Source organism: Lissotriton helveticus, chromosome 10 (assembly GCF_964261635.1).
Source record: "Lissotriton helveticus chromosome 10, aLisHel1.1, whole genome shotgun sequence".
In the NCBI taxonomy this organism is placed as follows: domain Eukaryota; kingdom Metazoa; phylum Chordata; class Amphibia; order Caudata; family Salamandridae; genus Lissotriton; species Lissotriton helveticus.
In genome coordinates, this window is record NC_136071.1 from 229441571 (window position 1) to 229464123 (window position 22553).

General features: G+C 44.9%; 1 protein-coding gene across 1 annotated transcript in view; it reads right to left on the minus strand.

Annotated features, from left to right (window-relative positions):
* MYO15A (myosin XVA) overlaps nucleotides 1–22553 on the minus strand; it is a 1426381-nt gene that overhangs the window by 648070 nt on the left and 755758 nt on the right. Inside the window, exons 37-38 of the mRNA XM_078662701.1 lie at nucleotides 21370–21463; nucleotides 7118–7262 (exon numbers count right to left, since the gene is read on the minus strand). Of these exons, the coding sequence (XP_078518827.1) occupies nucleotides 7118–7262; nucleotides 21370–21463 (239 nt within the window). The remainder of the gene's footprint in view (nucleotides 1–7117; nucleotides 7263–21369; nucleotides 21464–22553) is intronic.

Consider the following 22553-nt stretch of genomic DNA (forward strand, 5'->3'; position numbering starts at 1 on the left):
ATAGTTGCCGCTCGACGCTTTGTAATTTTAACCACTTGCACTTTACTTTTTAAAATTTGTTGCTGATATTATTCACTGTTGATACCTGCTTTAACTTGCATTCCTGCCCCGAGGCCCCGTTCCGACACGGCTGTTGCCGCTTGATCGGAGGGCTAGACCGGGAGCTTCCCCTCACCTCTCCACTTCCGGCGGATGCCGAAGGTAGCGCTCCAGTGTCTGGACGGCCCTAGAGTACATAGGGCAGAGAGCAAGCGCAAGAGCAGCGGACACGCTCAGCGGGCGTGCCGGCGGCGCGCCGAAAGGCAAGCCCGTGTGCGCCCGTCCGCGCCCGGCCCGGGCCTAGGGCCATAAACCCTGATGCTATGTCCCCTGCCGCCAAGTACAGCTATTCACTCAATGCTCTCCTCAATCTGCGCCCCAAAGTCAAATGCTCAGGTACCCATTTTACCTTTTATGATTTCCCTTCCCTAACTAAAGCTTGTACGTGCTGCCCCTTCAAAATACACACTATACCAAAACCATGCTTCATCCACACCGCGACACTTGCCAGCAAACAAAAAGAGTCTACCATTCATGCAGCACTCATTAACGTAAGATCTCTGGGCAAACACAAAGAAGAAATTGCTGAACTAATCAGCTACCATAAACTCGATCTCCTTTTTATTACGGAGACGTGGACCAACGCTTCATCAGAGCCAGATCTGTTAGTAGCCGTTCCAGAAGGCTATAATGTTCTCAAACAGGCTAGAGTCATGAAATTAGGAGGTGGAATCGCAATAATGTACCGCAGCCACCTAAAAACATCTATAAACCCTGTCCCACTCACCACATGTGAGGCGCTACAATTCTCCATTGCCCTAGGCCCGTCTCAACGCTTCAAAGGTATTCTTCTCTACCGTCCACCGGGTAGCAAAACACAATTCCTAGCCACTTTTGTTGACATGGTGGAATCTTTAGCCACAGACAATTCCACGACCATTCTAGGCGATTTTAATTTCTCTTTAGAAAATCTTGAACATAAAGATACCACTACTCTTATCTTAGACTTAAACTCCCTAGGTCTCACTCAACGGGTCTCCAATAGTACCCACGAAGCCAGGCATACATTAAATGGTCTATTTTCTAATGACAAAAACATCAAGATAATAGAGGTCGTGCCCCTTGCATGGTCAGACCATCATGCAGTGATGTTTGAAATTTCATCGGACTCTCCCCCACATGTAGGCGCCACGACTCATGCTTCCGGTACGTTTAAATCTTGGAAAGATCTTGACAACCAACAACTTAAGGAAACCCTGCCCCTCTTGCAACCAGACATTGCTAACGACCCTAACACAGCAGCTGAATAATATACCCACTGGCTTACCACGGCCATGAATAAATTAGTCCCCATAAAATCCATTTCTAAAAACCGTAGCTTCCCCTCTGCACCCTGGTTTAGTAATGCTCTCAGACTGCAGAAACAGATATGCAGAAACCGTGAAAGACACTGGAGAAAGACTTATTCCTCCAAAGAGAAATGGCACTACAAAAACGAACTCACTATATATAAAACCACGATCCTTCAAGCAAAAAGTCATTACTACTCCTCCCAGATCGAGCAAGCCAAAAACTCTAATAAACAACTCTATCAGGTTGTATCTAAACTTTCACATCTACCCCCTCAAGCGATCCCCACACCTTCGCAAGCTTTCTGCAATAACCTCGCCAGCTATTTCTTTGACAAAGTCCATAACATTTACACCAATTTCTCCGACGGAACCAAAGAAGACCCTTTCCCCCAGCATACAATCAAACCCCAATCCGAGTTTAGGCAGTTTAAAAAAACTAACATTTTTTCTGTAACTAATACAATGATGATCATTAAATCGGGGTCTGCAAACGACCCCTGCCCACCTACCATACTTCTCCCAGTAGCTGATATCGTAGCCCCCCAACTTACAGAAATCTTTAACTCCATGTTCTGTACTGGGGTCTACCCCACCATCTGGAAAGATACCCTCCTCAAACCTCTTCTGAAAAAACCACACCTTGACCCTGAAAACACAAAAAATTATAGACCAATTGCCAGTCTGCCATTTGCTGCCAAACTAGTAGAAAAATTGATGAATACTCAAATCTCCCAGTATATCGAAGACTACCTCCTACTGGATGACAGCCAGTTTGGCTTTCGTAAATATCACAGCACCGAGACGGCACTCATCAAAGCCACCGATGAGATAAGAACCATTCTCGATCAAGGAGGAGCGGCAGGCTCATCCTGCTAGATCTGACCGCTGCCTTTGACACGGTCGATCATAACATTCTGATCGACCGTGTTAAGGCTATAGGCATCCAGGCTGAAGCCAAAGATCTTCTCGCTTCCTTTCTCTCCAATCGTACCCAGACGGTTCAACTGGGCAATTTCAGCTCTGCCCAGATGACATTGCCCTGTGGAGTCCCTCAAGGCTCATCCCTCAGTCCCACGCTATTTAATATCTATGTGGCAGACTTGGCAAGAGTCTTCAAGAACTGGGGGATGAGCCTAAATTCATACGCTGATGACACCCAACTGGTTCTGGCCATAAAAGACAATGGAGAGAAAATAGCGGCTAACTTCCAACATGGCATGCTGGCCATCAGCAACTGGATGGCCACAAATTGCCTCAAGCTTAATTCCGATAAAATGGAAGTAATGACATTCGGCAATCTGAGCCCTGCCTGGCCGGGATCCTGGTGGCCCGGTGATCTAGGTCCCCCGCCCCACCCAGTTACAAAAGTCAAAAGGGGAGTTCTCCTAGACGATAAGCTAACATTTGCTGCCCACGCAAATTCCATTGTGTCAACATCCTTCTTTAAACTTAAATCCATCAAAAAGATTCTCCCTTTTCTTCCCCCTAATTCAGGAAAAACATTGGTCACGGCTTTCCTCATGTCATCTGTGGATTACTGCAATGGACTCCTAGCCAATGCCCAGCATAAAATCATCAATAAGTTGCAGTCTGTGCAGAATGCAGCGGCAAGAATGCTTTCAGGCACCCCAAAGTTTAAATCCATTGCCCAAGTCATCAAAGGCTATCATTGGCTCACGGTCAAAAACCGAGTCAAGTTCAAAGCCCTTTGTATTGCTTACAAAGCCTCTCGCAAACAAGGACCCCGTTTTCTCCTCAACTCCCTTGCATTCTATGCTCCCAACAGATCTCTGCGTTCTACGAACGCTCTCCTAATGGCAGTGCCACGAACTAAAACAGCCTCCTGGGGCGATCGTCGATTCATTGTGTCAATCGCCAAACTCTGGAACTCCTTAGACATTGATATCAGATCATGCCCTACCTTAACCATCTTCAGGAGAAAAATAAAGGCATGGCTGTATAATCAATAACTTTCTACCCCTCTTTTCTGCCACGTCCACAGCGCCGAGACGCCCTTGGGCATTTGTTCGCGCTTTTATAAGTCTCATAAATAAATAAATAAATAAATAAATAAATAGGCTGTGGTTCATGTTGTCAGGTCCTTGGTTGTGAAGAGCTTTGTAGGCATGGGTCAGGAGCTTGAATAGGCATCTTTTCTAGATGGGGAGCCAGTGGAGGTCTTTCAGGTGCTAGGTGACTGGGTCCTCTTAGGCAGGTTGAGGATCAGTCTGGCTGCGGCATTCAGGATCGTCTGGAGTTTTTTCATGAGTTCGGAGGTGATGCCTGCATAGACTGAATTGCTGTAGTCCAGCAGGCTGGTGATGAGGGCCTGCATCACCGTTTTCCTGGTGCTGATGGGGAGCCACTTGAAGACTTTGTGGAGCATGCAGTGAGTGTGGAAACAGGCTGCGGAAACAGCACTGACCTGATGTTTCATGGTTCGGTGTGCAGGATGATGCATAGGTTGTGGGCGTCGGCGTGGTCGTGGTCTTTCAGGGTGGGGTTGGGTCCAAATTCCGATGGCCCCGCAAGAATCATTCCAGAGGAAGGCGTGTCTGATGAAGATCAGTACTTCAATTTTGTACATGTTGAGCTCCAGGTAGTTGTTTTTCATCCAGGCTGAGACATTCTTCATACAGTTGTGGAAGTTGGTCTTCGTCTTGGAGGGGTCCACTGAGAATGAGAGGACGAGCTGGGTGTCGGCGTAGAAGACAATATTGATGCTGTGGGTTCTGACGATGTCTGCAAGTGGTGTCATGTAGATGTTGAAGAGTGTTGGACTGATGGATGGGCCACCGCAGATGGTGTGCTTGGGTTTAGAGACAAAGGGAGGGAGATGGATCCTCTGGGTGCGCCCCACGAGAAAGGATGCCATCAATTTGAGTGCATCATCTGTGATTCCAATCAGGCTCAGTCAGTCGATGAGTGTGTGGTGGGAGATGGTGATGAAGGCTGCGGAGAAGTTGAGCAGGATCAGGACGGCTGATTCTCCACTTTCGAGTAGGGTGCGGATGTCGTCTGTTGCAGAGATCAGGGCTGTCTCGGTGCAGTGATTGGCTCTGAATCCTGATTGGAAGGGGTCCACCAGGTTGTTTCTCTCCAGGTGTTCAGTGAGTTGAAGGTTGTTGGTCTTCTCCAGGACTTTGGCGTGGAATGGGAGTAGTGGTATGGAACTGTAGTTCTAGAGCTCGCTGGGGTCTTCAGAGGATTTCTTGAGGAGGGGTCTAACCTCTGCGTGTTTCCACGCATCAGGAAAGGTGGCTGTGGCACTAGAGTTGTTGAGGATGGTCGTGATCTGGCAGCTGATTTTGTCTCTTCTGAGGATGAAAACTCGGTGGGGGGTGGGATGGTGGTGCTCCGGAGTGGATAGAGTTCATTAGAGTATTTGTGTTCAGTTTACTGAGCCGCTCCCATATGATGAGCAGGTGGTCAGCGGCAGTGGGCTATGGGATGCTGAGGAGGTTGGTGGGTTGGGGATCAAAGTTTCAGTAGATGATTGCCATCTTGTTGTGGAAGTAGTCGGCAAAGTCTCCTGTGAGGATGGGATCGAGTTTTTGGTGGCTGACGGGCAGGTGAACTCTCTGACAATGGGAAGAGTTCCTTGGTTTGGTTGGTGACGGTCTCGATCTTGTGTGCCTTGTATCACAAAGAGTGGCCGACTTGCGCCCCAAGATCAGTGAGACAACTGAGGTTGACATCTGATTTGCATGTGATGAATGGGGGTGTTCTCTGACTCAAGTTACTCCACTTGGGAAATAGTGAGAGTTCTATTTTAAGAGGTGTGGTTAAGGGTCCTGGCAGTAGGAAGAGAATCTGCGTTCTGTTTGGTAGATATACCTTCCTCCTCAAATGCGTAGAACACAGGGAGTAGCCAAAATAACTGGGGGAATGACGCATAGGCCACAGAAGAAGCCAGTAATACTTGGTTGGCATCTTCATCCCCACACATCTCTCCTTCTATAGAGACAAACAACCTCAGCTGTTTGACCCAGCTGTCTCACCATGCCAATTTTGTTTCGTTTTACCGTAATGATTTTCCTAATTCTGTAGCATTGTCAGTGGCATCTAATCCCAAGCACCAGTAGTAAACAGACTCAGTACTCCCCACCAGAGCCTTAGACTGGTGTTTGCAGGAGGACAATCCAAAGCCCAAACTACAAACAGTCCTCAAGGAAACCTTGAAGAAAAACAGGTATTATAACTATAATAAACTCAAATACAAGTTGGATCCCAATACATGTGATCCAAATATTGTAGTTCTCCTAAGGCAGCAGTAAGCCTTGTACCTAGAAAGTGAGCTTTTGGTCACAGCATTTGTTATGAGATCTAATATTTATCTTTCTGTTTCTGATAGATTTAACCCAGATCTCTTGACTGCGGGTGAGTGTTTGAAAAGTTCCAGCACTCTGTCCATCATCTTGTTGTGTTTACTATGTTCGCCCTAACTGGCCAAGGGTATGCCCAGGCATGAGTCCCTTGCTCGCTGTGCCACTGCATTCAAGCTAGCCTGGCTGATGAGGGGCGATACCCCGAAATTGGTCCCTGGATCCTTGTTTCCGGACCAGGGAGGATCTGGCATGGCAGTTCGGGCTGAACTGTTCCCATAGGGAGGAGGGTCAAGACTGATATGCATATGGCTGGGTCCAAACTAGAGTGGCATGGTGAGCAAAAGAACAATAGATTCAACCCAGATCTCTTGACTGCGGGTGAGTGTTTGAAAAGGTTCAGCACTCTGTCCATCATCTTGTTGAGTTTGCCATGTTCGCCTTAACTGGCCAAGGGTATGCGCAGGCGTGGTTCCCTTGCTAGCTGTGCTACTGGATTCAAGCTAGCCTGGCTGATGAGGGGTGATACCCCACAATTGGCCCCAGGATGCTTGTTCCCGGTCCAAGGAGGACCTGGCCCGACAGTTTGGGCTGGACTGTTCCCATGGGGAGCAGGGTCAAGACTGATTTTCATATGGCTGGGTCCAAACTGGGGTGGCATGGTGAGCAAAAAAACAATGGATTTAATCCAAATCTCTTGACTAGGGGTGAGCATTTGAAACGTTTTAGCACTCTGTACATCATCTTGTTGTGTTTGTTTTCTACTTGTTTTAACCATGTCGGAAAGATTGTTTGCAAAGCATGATGAAGGAGTAATCCTGGGAATAAGTTAGTATTACAATACAATACAATGTAAATGATCCAAGGCATGTCATGTAGCCTCTTCAAAATTCTTAAAAGTTTTATTTTTTTATATTCAGAGGCATTTAACCTTAATACATCAGAATTAAAAGATCACTCCATTGAGTGGAGTTTATTGAAAGTGAAAGTTTTAAGCATAAACTTACTAGAAACATTCAGTCTCCCCCTTATAACAATGCCATTAATGAACCAATAGGTAAGTCATTTGTGAGGTGCACCCTATATGTGGTGTAGATCGTATTGCATTTTACACACATTCTTTAACAAAATTAGCTTTAAAATACACAATTTGCCCCTTTTTCTTGCAAAGTATTCTCAGGGGGAGAACACCTCGAACCTCCCTTATGTAAGTAAAGCTCACTTTCTTAGTCAAACTCACGCCAAACTTTTATGCCTCACCACTTGGAAAAGTCACCAGCCGCCACTTGCAAAAAGAGGAGCACCTGCTATTGCAAATGGGTCCAATGCTTCTTAAAATGACCACAGACCAGCACTAAGGTATTGTGCACACATGCCTTGCAAAATGAAACACTGACTCACCTGGCAGACTCGATCTGCCTCATGGCATTGGGCTTCTGGTAGTGCTTGATGATGTCTTTGATGTTGTGGGAAGGTTCTGGGATGTGTTCAGAGTTTACCTTTGTGTGATGAACCAGATCATCAGGCCGAGGACTGGCCGATGGTGCTAGAAGGGAGGAAAAACAATGCTAAGTTCAGGATGCTCCTAGGATCCTCATATTGCATTTGCAGGTGAAAATTAGGAAAAACATGGAGCTCATCAAGACATTTAGTCTGACCTGATTGCATTTTGCCCCAAGAAACATTCTCTATTTGTTGCTAAATTAATCAGATTCTGTTCCCTACTGATATGGTTCTCATTTTGCAAGCAGAACATGTGAAAAGACCTATTGGAAAATATGGAAACTTCTGTCCTGTTGGTCCCACAGAACAGGCGGACTGATGGGGACTCAGGCCAGTCACATGGAAAGGTTGGGTTGCTTTTGCAATGCCCTTTTACATGTCAGACACCTTTTCTTTAATCTGTTTGCCTTAAAAATGTAATTTCTTTTATTTTGAAATTACTCTGACACCAAAATGAAATTAAGTGTGATTGTCAAGTTGTTAAAGATAAAAGTACCAGCAACATTAGTAAACTGATAAAGCCAGTCACAATGTATAAATATATGTATATATAAGTGTATAATTCAAGAATAATTTAAAACCTGAATGTGTAATTTTCAGGATCTGGGGCAGCATAGGATTACAAAATAAAAGAGGTGTCAAACAAATCTAATTGCGTTTTTGGATTTGAAGACAAAGGAATTTTACAAGAAAAGGGCAGTGGATGTGATCTACTTACAATTCACTAAGGTTTTCTCTATTGTTGTAATGTGTGTATACTTGTAAAGCGCACTATCACCTGAAAGGTATCTTGGCGAGGTATACCGCTGTGGAACCCTTCCTGGCTTTCCCTGTGAGATGCTCCCTTACTGGGCACCTCCAAGGTGAGGCCAGGCATCCTAGCGCTTTCGGGGCCGTTGTGGAGATTAAGCAAGTTATTGCCCAGAGTTGCAGAGTGGGACCCATGATTAGAGTAGGCACCTAGGCGAGAATTATCGAGTCCGTGGACATTGAGTCCAAGACCCTTCCGCGTCGGGAATTGAACCCTGGTCCCGGGCCAGACCTCTGCCTCAGGGTCTGCCGCTCTAATCGGTGAGCCACACTTCTCCACAAGAACAATTTGTAAATAAATTACATCAGTTTGAAATGGGAGTGCAGTTAATAGAATGGCACGAAAAAAGGCAGAGTGGTAAGCAACAGAGAGTGCAAGCAAATGGAGTTCATCAAGACAGAGAAGTAGGGCATCACAGCAATTGGCTCTCACTACCATCTCAATGTTGTCATAAATAGCAGGAAGCATTTTTTTGCAACCATGAGTAAACTGAAAGAGATCTAAACTCAAGTTAGAGAGCATGATCTTTAATTGTATTTATATTTTTATATAATTTATAGTGATAGCAGTTTAGTATATGGTGTGGTTGAGTGGCCTCGCTGTGTAATAAACTCACAAACCTGGGTTCCAGAGATATAGATTAATAACCAAATAATAGATCACTGTTTTTTACTCAAATCACAAACATGCATTGGGAACTACTGCACTTAGTGATTACTTGGAAAAGTTTTAAAACGTTTGTGAAGTTGTAAACAACCTTTCCAGCAGGTTTTCTAGCCCTTTTTGCAACTTCTAGGAACTCTGCAAATACTTTGGCAAACTTTCAGAAACTTTTCTACATTTTTTCAAAACATTTTAAAAGTTTGCAAACTCTCTGAAACAGAGTTTAGGAGACTCCAGTACTTAGCAACTTAGTTGGAAATTACAACAATTTCCTTCTAGGTGTTGACTAGGCAGATATTTGTCAGTTCCAAACTTATTAACAATATGGAATTGTAAAATTCAAGTTCTGGATCCCACTGCTAGGCACCAATGTCAGGAACGCTGTTTATTATATGGTGTAGTTATTGGACCTCACTGTGTAATAAACTCACAAACACATCTTGGATACAGTCAGGCTTGTTTGCAAAACCTTAGCTCAACTCTGGGTACCTGTGACTTTGAGCAATCAGTGTTTGCCAAACCAACAAGTGAAAAACATTTAGAAGTACCAAAACAGTTGAACAAGCAAGAAACACAACGCAAAGAAAATCTGACACCAATTTATAAAAATAGCTCCTATTTTTATGAACTTTTAAGCAACAAAATGAACAAAATGCACTGGAGGGTTCCAGAGATATAAACTAATATGCAAATAATAAATTACTGCTTTTCATTCAAATCGTAAACAAGCCATTGCCAACTAAAGCAGTTAGTCTGAAAAAATGTCGGACCTTTTGGAAAGCTGTAAAAGACTACTCAGGCCTGCTTTGGGGGGGCAACTCTGACAGGAAGCGAGTCACAGGGGCCAATAAGGCTCTGCTGGACAGTTACTTAGCATTCAAAGCTATCTCAAGTCCAGTTCCAGGCTCTATGGCTGAACCACCATAGACATCAATGGAGTGATCCTGATGGAAGGGATACAGTATTTTGAAGATGCTGAAGGATGATGAGGATGCAGATCCGATGATGGGCGTCTTTCTAGAGCCCCCTTTGGTCCAAGAACACAGAGGGGTGACTCTGGTCACATGGTCGATGTCCCTCGAAGTCCGGTTGAAGTTTAGCCAAAAAACAGTTGCCACTGGTCTACTGGTCTCTGGTTAGAGCAGTTCACTTTACCTGAGGCTAGGGCCCATCTTGGGTGACTAAACTACGCTCTGATGACTCTTGTGGGGGCCCAGCAGACGTGGGTGCAACTTTTGAGTGTTGGGACTCGGTCTCTCAGGCTGCCTTTCGGCGGTCAAGCATTTGTAGCTCCCAACTTGCAAAGGCAGGCTTCTTCATTTTTTTGTGGCCCTATAGCTGGAAAAGGAAGTCTGCCAACTTATTCTTGGAGCCACTTCTTCTGTCTGGGGCTTAGAGACTACTTTTTCTCAAGTAGTGCATCACAGGCACAGTGCTCTCTTTGCTAGGCCAAGGATCAGCAAGGTCAGTCCAGTCTTTGGTGCAGCCTCTCTTTCCCAGGTCCAGGGAAGAGCAAGGCGGTCCTCTCTCTCCTCGCTGTCTCTGACGCCAACTTGTATACCAGAATAAAAGAGCAGCCTCTCTCATATGCGTCCACCATTTGCCCTTCAAAGGTGGCTTTCCCTTTGAAGCGTGCCTTTTGGGCTCACACCCCTTTTGGCTTTCCTGACAGAAAGAGATAACATCTATTCCAATGGCAGGCCCTTGTGTTTCTTCCTGAGAGCCGTTCGCACGCCCCCCCCCCCCACCGCAACAGGAGAGCTGAAGGCTGTCTTGTGGCCAGCAACCGTAACGGTCACTACAAAACCTGTACAACTTTCTAAAGCTGCCATTTACTTAAAAGCTACATTAAACTTGACGTGGGCATCCAGTCGAGTATACTGTAACAATCCATTTAATGCCTTGAAATATTAACTTTAGTAGTCCCATCCAGAAGATACCACAACTGGGTTGTCAGCCTATAAACCCTGTACTGACCAATGGAGCTATTAGCCTTTCTAAAGCAAAAACAACAATTTGGAGTCTTTATTGTTTCGGACATGTAAAAACACATATCTCATTTTTTAATATACAGCACCCGGCATTGGAGCTAGATAGTCTTAGGGGTGACATATATTAAAGCAGAAAGTTTAGACTTTGTCATGAGTTTAGATGGCAAAGTCGAGTTAGCAGCCTGAAAACTCCTTTCCCAGCAAGCAATAGCAGGCTGGTAGTCTTTCTTTACTTTGTCACACTTGTGGTGGCACAACAATTGCAGTAGTCCACAAGGGACACTTTAACAACAGGCCCTGGGTACCACTGGTACCACATACCAGGGTCTTATAAGTTAACTTATGCCAATTGTGTGTGAGCCAATCAGACATACCCATTTTAAGGGCTAGAGTACCTGCACTGAGGTCTGTTTTGCAGGTCTCGGTACACTCTCTGAGCTGAAAAAACAGCAGCATCATTCCAACTCTCTGGGGGGATCATGCAAATAGGGGCATTTCCTTACATTTCTAAACGGAGCATAAAATAGCAATCTAATGACTGATAATTCTTTCTTAGATTCATCATAATTTCCGAATATCTGCATTGAACGCTGATCCAACAAGTGCAATTACCAGCATACTTCTTAATTGAATTGGAGCACTCTAGATGTCTTCAACAGGGACCAAGCCACTCTCCATGGCACTCTTTCACACTTTGGCTAGAATAAGTAAACTATGTGATAATTGATTTCATAACGAAAATGCAAATAAAAAGGAATGCTTTATAAAGACTACTCACACCTCTAGGAATTCATGTCTGTAGAAGTGACTACACTTTTTCAAACAGATAGCTCATCCTGCAGGTAGCTGCTGTTATAAGTACATGCTGCTTCACATATACGGACTTACTCTGCTAATGTTTATTAAATGTTGATATATGGCATTCACTTTGTTATTTGGAATTGAAATCATTTACATGTGAGGCCTCCTGTTGTGCTGTGAAAGGGCTTGTTGCATGTTTGTCGCCTCCTTGTCATTTTATTCCATTCCAAGGAAGACGTCAAGGACAGATGCCACCGCAGCTTCTGTTCAGTGATACTCGTACCAGTGTGGGGATTGAAACCTGGACCAAGTCTTAGAGAACTTGATCATCATATTGGACTTGGACTCTAGTCGCGGCACTGCTTCACTTGATCACAGCTGTGCCTCCTTCCAATGCGTAACCGGTGGTTTGAGGGGGGGAAATACAGTGGTGTTCTGCACCGCAGTAGATATATTTTCCTGGGAGCTCTTGTGAGAGATATTTTAGATATTGTCAAGAAATGGTCAGAGGATATGGTCGGAGCCAGATGGAGCCTGGAGGTGAAGGAGTATGGCATGTGGAGAGAGGGTGGAGTCGACACATGCAGCTTGCAACTCGAACTGCACTACAAAAGGTGGGTGAGGCAGATAAGAAAGAAAACATAAAGATCACCTACTTGCTCACGTGAATGCTCTGGGCTACTGACTGTTTTACAATTTTTGTATTTTATTGTATAGACTTCAGTGCCTTGACTCGCATTCTTATACACTTTAGATACTAAAATGTCACTTGAACTTTAGCTAAAGATTACTAAATCACTATCTGACTTGGGTCACTTTAATCCCCTTTTTTATAGCAATCTACTTTTTTTGTTCTGGGTAGTTTGGCGATAGTGGCTTTGTAATATGGAAAATCAAGAGGGCTCACGGTCAGAAAGAAATAAATAAGCTGTGCCTAGTCCTGCCAAGAGCAACAAACAAGATCATAAACAACACAAACAAGATCATAAACAACAGGATTGAGTTTATAACCATGTTGGCCCCTGTTATAGGTAACTGGTTCCAGACTCCTGGATTCAATATAGTACAAAATTTGAGTCCTAATCTCTACAGTGCATACAACTAAAGATCTCATGAAATGGTATGGTAACTATTTGCTTTTTGAGTACAATCAAAGACTAGATAAATATAAACACTTTTTGAGTATTTACCAAGCAAATAAACGCACTCTAATTCCACATGGGCATTTAAAGACTGAAGAGGATTTGTACTTCTGACTGGAAATGATGTTCAAAAAAGTCTGCTGAGGTTATACATAGGCATATCTTCCTTCTGGTGCAGGTTCTGTTGTGACATCACACACAACAGGGTACAAGATGGCTATATAACAGGAGGTTTATGTAACTCCGAAATAAAGACATAGAGAGCTATATAATTGCAAACTTGTTAATTGTGGTCAGATTTTTGAAAACATGGTAAACTTTTTAAATAGCACGTTTAAACCTTGCTGTAACCCTGTGCCTGGTATTGAGTACTCGCTGTTTGAAAATGTCTTCAGGTGCGCACAGATCACATTCCGCTCCAACTTAGATCATAAATGCAATCCTCTTACCACTATGTATTTAGAGATGAGGGCCACAAACCTGAGACCTGTAAGGAACATTGATTGTGCTTTTCGCATAAATGTATCTAATGGTAACTTTTTATGAATGCATTTCAGTCCGAGTACTGCAGCTGTGCTTATGACAGACAGCCCATGTAGGCACCTTTCTGGGTAGAGAAGCAGAAGCCGACCCTTTGCACTTGGAGTCATTCAGTGAAGCAATATGGCACATGTTGCCTCACTGTCGAAGATAAGATAGCTCCTCAGGAGGTAGATTAGCGCCCTTGCAGGGGAGGATAGTTTATCGACCTAAAAGGGGCGGCTCCTCCATGTGGGCAGAGGAGCGTCGCCCCACTGCTTTCTCGCAGAGCGAGAAGCAGAAACATAAAATGGTATTATAAATAGCATTTTATGTGTCTGCTTCTCGCAGTGCGAGAAAGCAGAAGGGTTTGGTTGGTTTGCACGTGGGCAGTCCTGTTGTATGGCAGGGGAGGAGTGGCTTGTCTCACTGTGAGTGCGCTGACTGTTTGATCGGCCCCAGGGCCGTCCAAACCAGTCATACACACTCTCCATTTTCTCAATGTAGGATGCATGCAGCCTACATGGAAAAAATGGCCTCCCCATAGACGCCTGTGTGGTCGACGTCCCAGCCAATCACAATGCTGCCATTGCAGCGTTGTGATTGGCTGAGGGGAGGGAGGCTGCCTGCTTCCTGTCAGGAGCAGAGAAGCAGCGACGACGCGGGACCGGACAGGACTGGCTAAGGTAAGGTAACATTTTTTTAAATTTAAATAAAATCTCCCTCCCTGCGCGAGCTCCATCCCCCACCCACCACCCTGGAGTTATGTCGGCCGCGACTGCGTCCTAGGGACAGACGTCGCTGGGTGCCGCTGGAATGAATCAGGAGTATCAGGCGAGAAGTTGACCTCTGATATGGGTGAGGTCAGAGGGGGTGGGGGGCACTGGCAGCAATGTTCCTGGCACGTGCCTTGTGGATCAGGAGGCAGGGTGCCTGGCCCGTAGGCAAGACTCGAGACTAGGCAGAGGCCTGTAAAAACAACCTCCTGCAGCACCAGCAGATTTGCAGGAAGTCTTTTGTGTCCCTGAGACTTCAGAACAGGAGACCAGCACACTTCAGGCTTTGGAGTTCTCCTTCAAGCAGGGGGCACAGCACACAGCAAAGTCCTTCTCCTTTCCTGGGCAGAAACAACAACTGCAGATGAACCCCAGACACACAGCAAGGACAGTACTTCTCCTCAGTCTCTCCAGCTCTTCTCCTTGGCAAAGGTTCCTCTTGAATTCCAGGAATTATCTAACGTTCAGGGGTTTTAGGCCTAATACTTATATCCCAAATTGTCTTTGTTCTCTTTGTGCAAGGGGCTCTGAGTCCAGTTCAAACCAGTTCTGGGGGCACTCTGCCAGTGCACAACAACATCCTTTGCCAGAGTGGGCCTTGGTCCCAGGCACAACACAGGGGAGCGGAGTAAGCATTGTGGAGTCAGGCACAGCCCTATTCAGGTACAGGTGCTACTCCTTCCACCACTCCAAATGCAGATCAGGCCTATTTAGCCTAGTGCTGACTCATCCTGACTTTATCACTCCAAAGCCAGACAGTCAATCCACAAACAGGCAGAGGCACACAGGAAGGTTGAACAAGAAAATAGTCCCTTTCTAAAAGTGCTATTTCCAAACACATAATTAAAAAAAACATTTTTACTATAAGATGTGTAATTAAATTCTGAATTCATGGGTACTGAACTCAATTTTTCCATCTTATCCCCATGGGAAGATATGCTTGCAAAATGTTACAAAACATACCCCATTCTGTCTTATGGGCAAGATAGCCTTTCAATAGTGAAAAACGAAATTGGCAGTATTTCACTATCAGGACATGCTACACACACCAGTCCATGTCCTACCTTTCACATACACTGCACCCTGCCCAGGGGGTACCTTGGGCCTACCATAGGGGTGTCCAATGTGTAAGAGAAGGGAAGAGTATGGACTGGAAAGTGGGTGCACTTGCCAAGTCGACATGGCAGTTAACAAACTGCGCACAGGCACCGCTGTGGCAGGCCTGAGACATCTTTTCAGGGCTACTCATGTGGGTGGCACAATCTGTGCTGCAGGCCCGCTAGTAGGATTTGATTTACCAGCCCTGGCACACTCTGTGCACTTTACTAGGGACCTACTGGTAAAAGAAATATGCCAATCAGGGAGAACCAATCACAATACCAATTTAAACAGAGAGAATATGCACTTTAGCACTGATGAGCAGTGGTAAAGTGCCCAGAGTCCTAAAGCCAACAAACACGGGTCAGGAAAAAATAGGAGGAAGAAGCAAAAAGTTTGGGATAACCCTGCAAAAAGGGCCATTTCCAACACTTTTATAAACATTTCCTTTAAACTTATCCAACGATCTAAAATGAGTTGCCACAGATGTCATAAATAATGCATATGGTTTATACATCAAAGTGAAAGCCAAGTATAGTTAAATTGTGTTACAATGTGTCTGGCTCTTTCGTGTGGAAAGGTCTTATCCTGAGCTTGACTGTGAATGGGCCACAAACACTGTAAATAGCCCAGGATCACCATATGTTAGGCTGAAGCTGAGACTGAAATGCTCCTAAATGTTCCTAAAAAGGCAGTTCACAAATTAAATGGACTCACCAAAGAAGAGGAATTTTGCAAAAAATGTGCAAATGTTGTGTGCAGATCAAGAACGAGGTACCTTTTGAGACAGCTATGTCTTAAATAAAACTTAAAATAAGGGCAGAAGCAGGCTCCATGATGAATGCACAATGCATTCCTCTTTCCTATAAACGCTCTTACTTTGAAGTCAGCCAAAAGCAAAATAAAGACCAGGCTTCCTCGAAAACACCGCTTGACATTTGACCTCGGTCTTTGAATGCCCAACAATCCGAGATAAGAACAAAATGTAAAGGCCTGTTGACAGAAATTAAGTTAGTGGTAGGATACAGTGAACACGGCATGCTCATCAGGCGGGACAAACTGAACCTGGACAACATAAAGCAAATAAAGCCAGCAAATGGGAAGCAAGAAAATGTGAGTTACGAAACAACAAAGCCAATGGAAAGCAACGGGCAGGATGCTTTCCCAGGTCAACTTTCTGAAACTACTCAAGATGTCTTTCGCATACCACACAGCTGTTCTGTATGGTAGGCTGCGACCTAAAAAACATAGTAAAGCCAGAAGCAGAAACTCATGTAAGGAAAATAAGTAATGGTGAAGGGAGAGGCAAAGATGTAAGAAGATAAAGGGGTTGATTGCAAGAAACTGGAAGCAGAACAAATGCTAGACGGAAACACGCACTGACCCTGATAATATTGGACATTTTCCTTTCACTGTAGATAAACATGTTACAACGCCATTGGTTCAGTCATCTCTGTGGACACCCATGGTGTTAGATTTGGGGGTTTCAAGTTGGCACAGGTAGGTACTTGTGACAAAGAGGGACCCTTGCCTCTGGTCAGGATAAGGGGATTACACTCCTAAATAACCCGTGCTCACCCCCTTGGTAGCTTGGCACGAGCAGACAGGCTCATCTCAGATGCAGTGTGTAAAGCATTTGTGACCACATACAGCAACCCAGTGACAACACTACAAATGGACACCACACAAGGTTTATATAAAAAAGAAGTATTCTTTATAGAGATTTAACACAAGACCATAAATACAAAAATACACAATACTAGACTTTAAGATGGTAGTTTTAGCTTAGTTCAGTTCTTAAGATGCAACACTTTGCGGTAATGTACCTTACGATGCCTTGCGCTTCCACAACAAGTAATGTTGCAGCGATGGAAATGCAGCAAAGTACCGGTGCAAACAAATAATGACGTGAAGATCTTTTAAATGCGGCACGCTTCTCTGATGATGCGAGAAGTCTCGGTTTAATGCGTCAGCTGCAGCGGCGACACCCTTATTCAGCGATGCGACGGCAACAGCTTCAGCTGCGACACTCTTCTCCGACGGTTGCGTGAAGCTTCCACGCGATGCAACAACTACAGCGGCAACATCCTTGCTCAGAAATGCGACGGCAGCAGCTCCGACTGCAGCGCGCTTCTCCAGGGATGCGAGGCGCTTTCCTCGAGGCGGTGCAATGCGACAGTGACAGCGGCAACACCCTTGTTCAGAGATGTGATGGCAGCCTCAGCGACCGCGACACGCTTCTTCCTCATTGTGAGACACTTCTCTCGATGCGGTGCAATACGACAGCTCCAGCGGCGACACCCTTGTTCAGAAGTGTGACAGCAGCAGCAATGACGGCGACATGCTTCCTCTTCGCTGTGAGACGCTTCTCTCGATGCGGTGTAAGACGACAGCTCCAGCGGGGACACCATTGTTCAGAAGTGCGACGGCGGCAGCAGCAATGGCAACGCGCTTCTTCTTCGATGAGTCGCGCTTCCAGCTCCTTGAGACACACAGTCCCTCAGAAAGACCAAAACAGCAGCAGGTACTTCCAAATAACTCTGGGGAGCTGGGGGTGAATTCTGTTGTCCCTGAGACTTTAGCAGGAGGCAAGCTCTTTTCCAAGCCCTTGGAGATCCTTCACAAGTTGAAAGCAAAGTACACAAAGTTCCTTTCTCCTCTCTTTGGCAGTCAGGCAACCACTGCAGGCCAATCCCCTAAGCAGCACTTCAGCTTAGGAATAGTCTATCCTCAGATTCTTCAAGTCCCTCTCCACAGCACAGGTTTCTTCTTGTAGTCCAAAAGTGATCTAATTTCATGGGATCAGGGTCCCAATATGTATACCCCAAAATCCTTTGTTCTCTGAGGGGAGAGGGGCCTTTGCCTAGTCCAAACCAGTTCAGGAGCACTCTGTTTACCAGACGTCTTCTTTCCTTTCACAGTGCAGGGCAGAAACATCAGACGCCCAACAGGAGGTGGAGCTAGCATTGTGGAAGGCAAGCACAGCCCTCGAGCACTTTGTTGACAGGATTCCTTCTCTTCTTTCAGTGTGCAGGGCAGAGACTTCAGCCGCACTCCAGGAGTTGGAGTCAGCATTGTGGAAGGCAGGCACAGCCCTATTCAAGGTTCAGGTGCAACTCCTCCCTCCCATCTAGATGCAGATCTCTCTATTCACCACTGGCTGACTCATCCAGTCTCTTGGAACCCCCCAGCCCTGTCACTCACAAACTCCAGACAAAGAATACACAACCTAGCAGAGGCAGGCTTGAAAGTTTAGGCAAGAAAATACCTACTTTCTAAAAGTGGTATTTTCAAACACAGAATGTTAAAACCAACTTCACTAAAAGATGCATTTTATCATTCAGAGTCCAGAAGTACTAAACTCGAATATCCACCATGTTCCCTGAGTCAGTTAGGATAATAAGAATGTAATAATCTAACTTCCCATTCTGGCCTATGGAGAACAGGTAGCCTTGCAATAGTGAAAAACGAAAATGGCTGTACTTCACTATTAGGACATGCCACACACACCAGGGCATGTCCTACCTTATACTCACAATGCACCCTGCCCTTGGGCCTAACTTAGGGGTGTCTCATATGAAGAAAAGGGAAGGTTTAGGGACTGGCAAGTGGGTGCACTTGCCCAGTCAGCATGACAGTACCAGACTGCACGCAAACTCTGCAATGGCAGACCTTAGACACATTTTACAAGGCTGCTTCTGTGGGTGGCACAATCAGCACTGCAAGCCCACCAGCAGCATTTGGATTTACACGCCCCGGGCACACTCAGCGCACTGTACTAGGGTCTGGCAAGTAAACCAAATAGCCAAACATGGAACCACTGATTAATACATCATTTTACAATAGGGAGCACTTGCACTGTGGCACAGGACAGCAGTGGCAGAGTGCCCAAAGCATCTAACACCAGCAAAAACACGAGGCAACAGCAAAAATGGAAGGGAGACCCACGCCAATGGTGCCAGGTCTAACATACGGGTTAATGTTCTGTGGTGCTTTCATAGTGTACACATAAGTGCAGCCTGCTTAAGGTGTTTATAAATTGGGTGCAAGTGAAAAAAACATAGAATTGAAAAAAAAAAATCCTAACTTGTATAATTTTGCCATATTTGTCTCATTCTTCCTAAAAGACAGGGTAACTGAATTAGGAGCCCGCGGGCATGAGTGTTCATTACAATAGAACTACGTAAAAATCACTGTGTTTACTGCAACTTCTGAGCAATTTATTCAGAGTGCTCCATTCTTCCACCTTTAGAGGCTGATAGCATTTCTGTGTTTGAAGCGTTCTATGCATGTTTCCCATCACCTGGCTTTTAAATAGTGCAATTTGAAGGTTTGTTGCAAATTACCCTCAAGAAAACAAGAGAGGTTGCACGGAGTAATGCATGCTCCATATGTTAGCGGTAATAACAGTGTAAAGTACAAAACTGTGGATTAGCCTAAAAAGGGATTAGGGGCGGCTCCTCCGTCGGAGTGGGGGAGCGTTGTCCCACTTAAATTACCCTCAAAGATAAAAAAATAAAATGACAATTCATTACCATTTTATTTTTCATCCGAGCGTCCTGATCCGAGCGTCAGGACGTGGCAGGGCCACTGCTGAATGATAGCAGCAGGGTGGGCTGTTAATACACTTTTCAAAGAGCGCATATTCCTTTGGTTGGCTGTTTTGTGACGGGCAGCCACACATGCACAATTTGAAAACTCCAATCTAGATATCTTAAGACAGCTGGGTTAGAGTATGTACAGGGCTCCAAGGCACCAGGGAGCGCCAAGTGAGGCCGCTCCCTCAAGTCAGAGCGCTGTTCTCACAGCGCCAGGACTGCCTGCACTGCAGCACCCAGTTCCTCAGAAGAGGCCTGGAGCGGAGCACATGGTACCCACCCTCTCCTCCCTGTAGATGCAAGCCACCCCAGGATTACAATTATAATAGCAGTGAAACAGGAGAAGGTGGGGGGTACAGGAAAGCAAGGATGGAGGAGGTAGAAGGCAACAATGAAGGAGAAAGCAAGAAAAAAAGAAGTACAATCCACACTGCTAAGAGGCAGAAACATCTACCACTCCGAAAAAGCATTTTCATCTCAAGGCTCCGTCTGTGCATGTCAGCCGGGCATAAGGAAGTGTTTTCAGTCAAAACTCAGAAAATATATTAAACAAGAAGGAATGGGGGAAGCAACAATCGACGGAGGAAGCAAGCAGCAGTGGCAAGGGAAGGGAGGAGGGGTGAGCAAGCAGCAAAGGAGGAGGAGGTAAGTGAAGAGGCAAGCAAGATGAGGCAGCGCAAGGACACTAATCAAACAAAATCAATAAATACTTGGTCCCCGAGCCGCAGATATACAACGAAGTGACATGAGGAATATGGTGGCCAATTAGGAAGCAGCCAAGAAGAGTGAAAATGAAGCCTCTAAAAGGTAAGTAATAGGCGGGCTCCAAGCCCTTTACTGTATAAAATATCCCACTCAGCATGGGCGTATGCACGCTGTCAGGCGAGACCTAAAAACAAAGTTGCCACCCGTGTAACAGCCTATTCTGCAAATTATATCATGCGTGTGGTCACCAAGGGTGCTACATGACATTCTGGAAAACAACAAGTCAAGATACTGACTTTCACTCTATCTGGTAGCAAAGTGAGTTGTTAATTCATGTTTCCCTCTGCTACAACAGAGACCATGTACTCCAGCTTCCTCATTACATTCAGAGATCAGGCTTCGGGTCGATTTGAAGCCTAAGATGGCCCGCTATGACTGTAAACACTGACCAAGGCCAGTGTGATCACTTGTGACACAGTGATACAATTAATTTGTCATAGGCAGGCATCAGAGCAAGCCAATTTTAATACACTCACCTGCTGCTTGGCAAGTTTATTAATGCGGCTGAGCTCTGGCGTTAGCACAGCTCATCGTGGTGTGGTCCCAGAGGTGCTATAATGCGTGATGAATGCATTTTATTGCGGAAATGCAGACACAAGCACTAAAATGAGCTTGTCTAACCCACGATGTGTTGTATTTGGCAGGGCTGTTATTGCAGATCTAGGGTGCTTGTAAACTGAGTGCGCTGCAAGCAAGGTATCAAAACATCATCTGATGATTTGAATAATTAGTTAATTGAAACTCTTAATGTTGGCTTGGTCCAAATGTATGAGTGATTTAGGGTACCAAGACCTTTAACTTTCATCAAACTGTCATCAAATGCATTAGCTTGCTGTTCAAAAGCCTCTATCAAACATATGAGCAGCAATCCTGTGTTGTATCCTATATTTCAAAGCTAACATTTCTCTCTCCTGATCATAACAACAACTCACCAACGAATGCAGCATTAGGTAATGCAAGGCTCAGGAGCCAGGGGCAGAACTTACCAGGACCTGCAGGTCTTTCCCGAGGAAACACAGGCGACATCCCTGGTCGGTTGGATGATCCGTGTCTGCTTGGCAAACCGTTCACAGCTCTTCTCTAACAAGCATCAGTCACAAAAACCAAACAAATAAAAATAGATACGATATTGAAATGTTTTAGCAAAAGAGAGAAAGGGCATCCTAATGCAATTGTCTGATGAGCTGCTATGGCAGCTGAAAAAGCCAGGCATGCAGATCTGATCCCTGTTTTACATCGAAGTTCTTTGATTCAAACAGCACCCAGTACAAGCCTTAACCTTCCCATCTTCCCTCACATTTTTGATGTATTTATTTAGTTTTTTCATTCTTGGGGGAGGGGTGGGAGAGAAACTTCAATATATTTTGAGGAGAGCATGCTTTTCATCAAACTAATTCTGAACCTAACACCATGACCAAGGACAATGTGAAGATACCTGCCAACTAGGTTGTCATAAAATCCACAAGTAAATTAATTCTTTAACCAGAAAAGAATATCACATGGTGAGTTTGTCACTAAAATTAAACCCAACTTGTAAATAATATCCTTTGAATAACGGCCCTCATCTATGTTTTACTTTGCACCCAGGTTAAGACAGTGCGAATATTGTAAGATAGGCTTCTTCTCAAGGCCAGAAAAGATTTCCTACTCCAGTAAAATACCTAAACATTATTGAACATGATATGCTTAGATTTGTACTAAAGGCATTACTTTTCTGCTAGGTTAGTGTCCACCTTAAAATACCCCACCACAGTGTGATGTGTTTCAAATGTTTTATGTAAAAACAAAAGGAGGTCTCCTTACAAATCCAATGGGGGACAAGGAGGAACAAATTAGAAAATAAGAACGTCCCTAAGACCCTCAATGGGAAAAAAAGGACTGGCAGCTGATTGAAGAGCCCACTAGTGCCATCTACTCCAAATATAACATCATATCACACAGTTATACAAGACAGATTGTCCGGCCTTAATAGCACATCAGGCTTACCAAAGAAGAAAGCCCCAAATTAAAGAAGTGGCATATAATTCGAATGAGAGAACTGTCCTGAAGAAGGTGTTATCACAACATACCGAAACGCTGCGTCGACATTTTGTTTCTTTCAAGTGAATTTTTGTTTTAAAATTGGCACTGTGGTTTACACAGTTTTTAATGTTCTATTGTAATGGCAGTT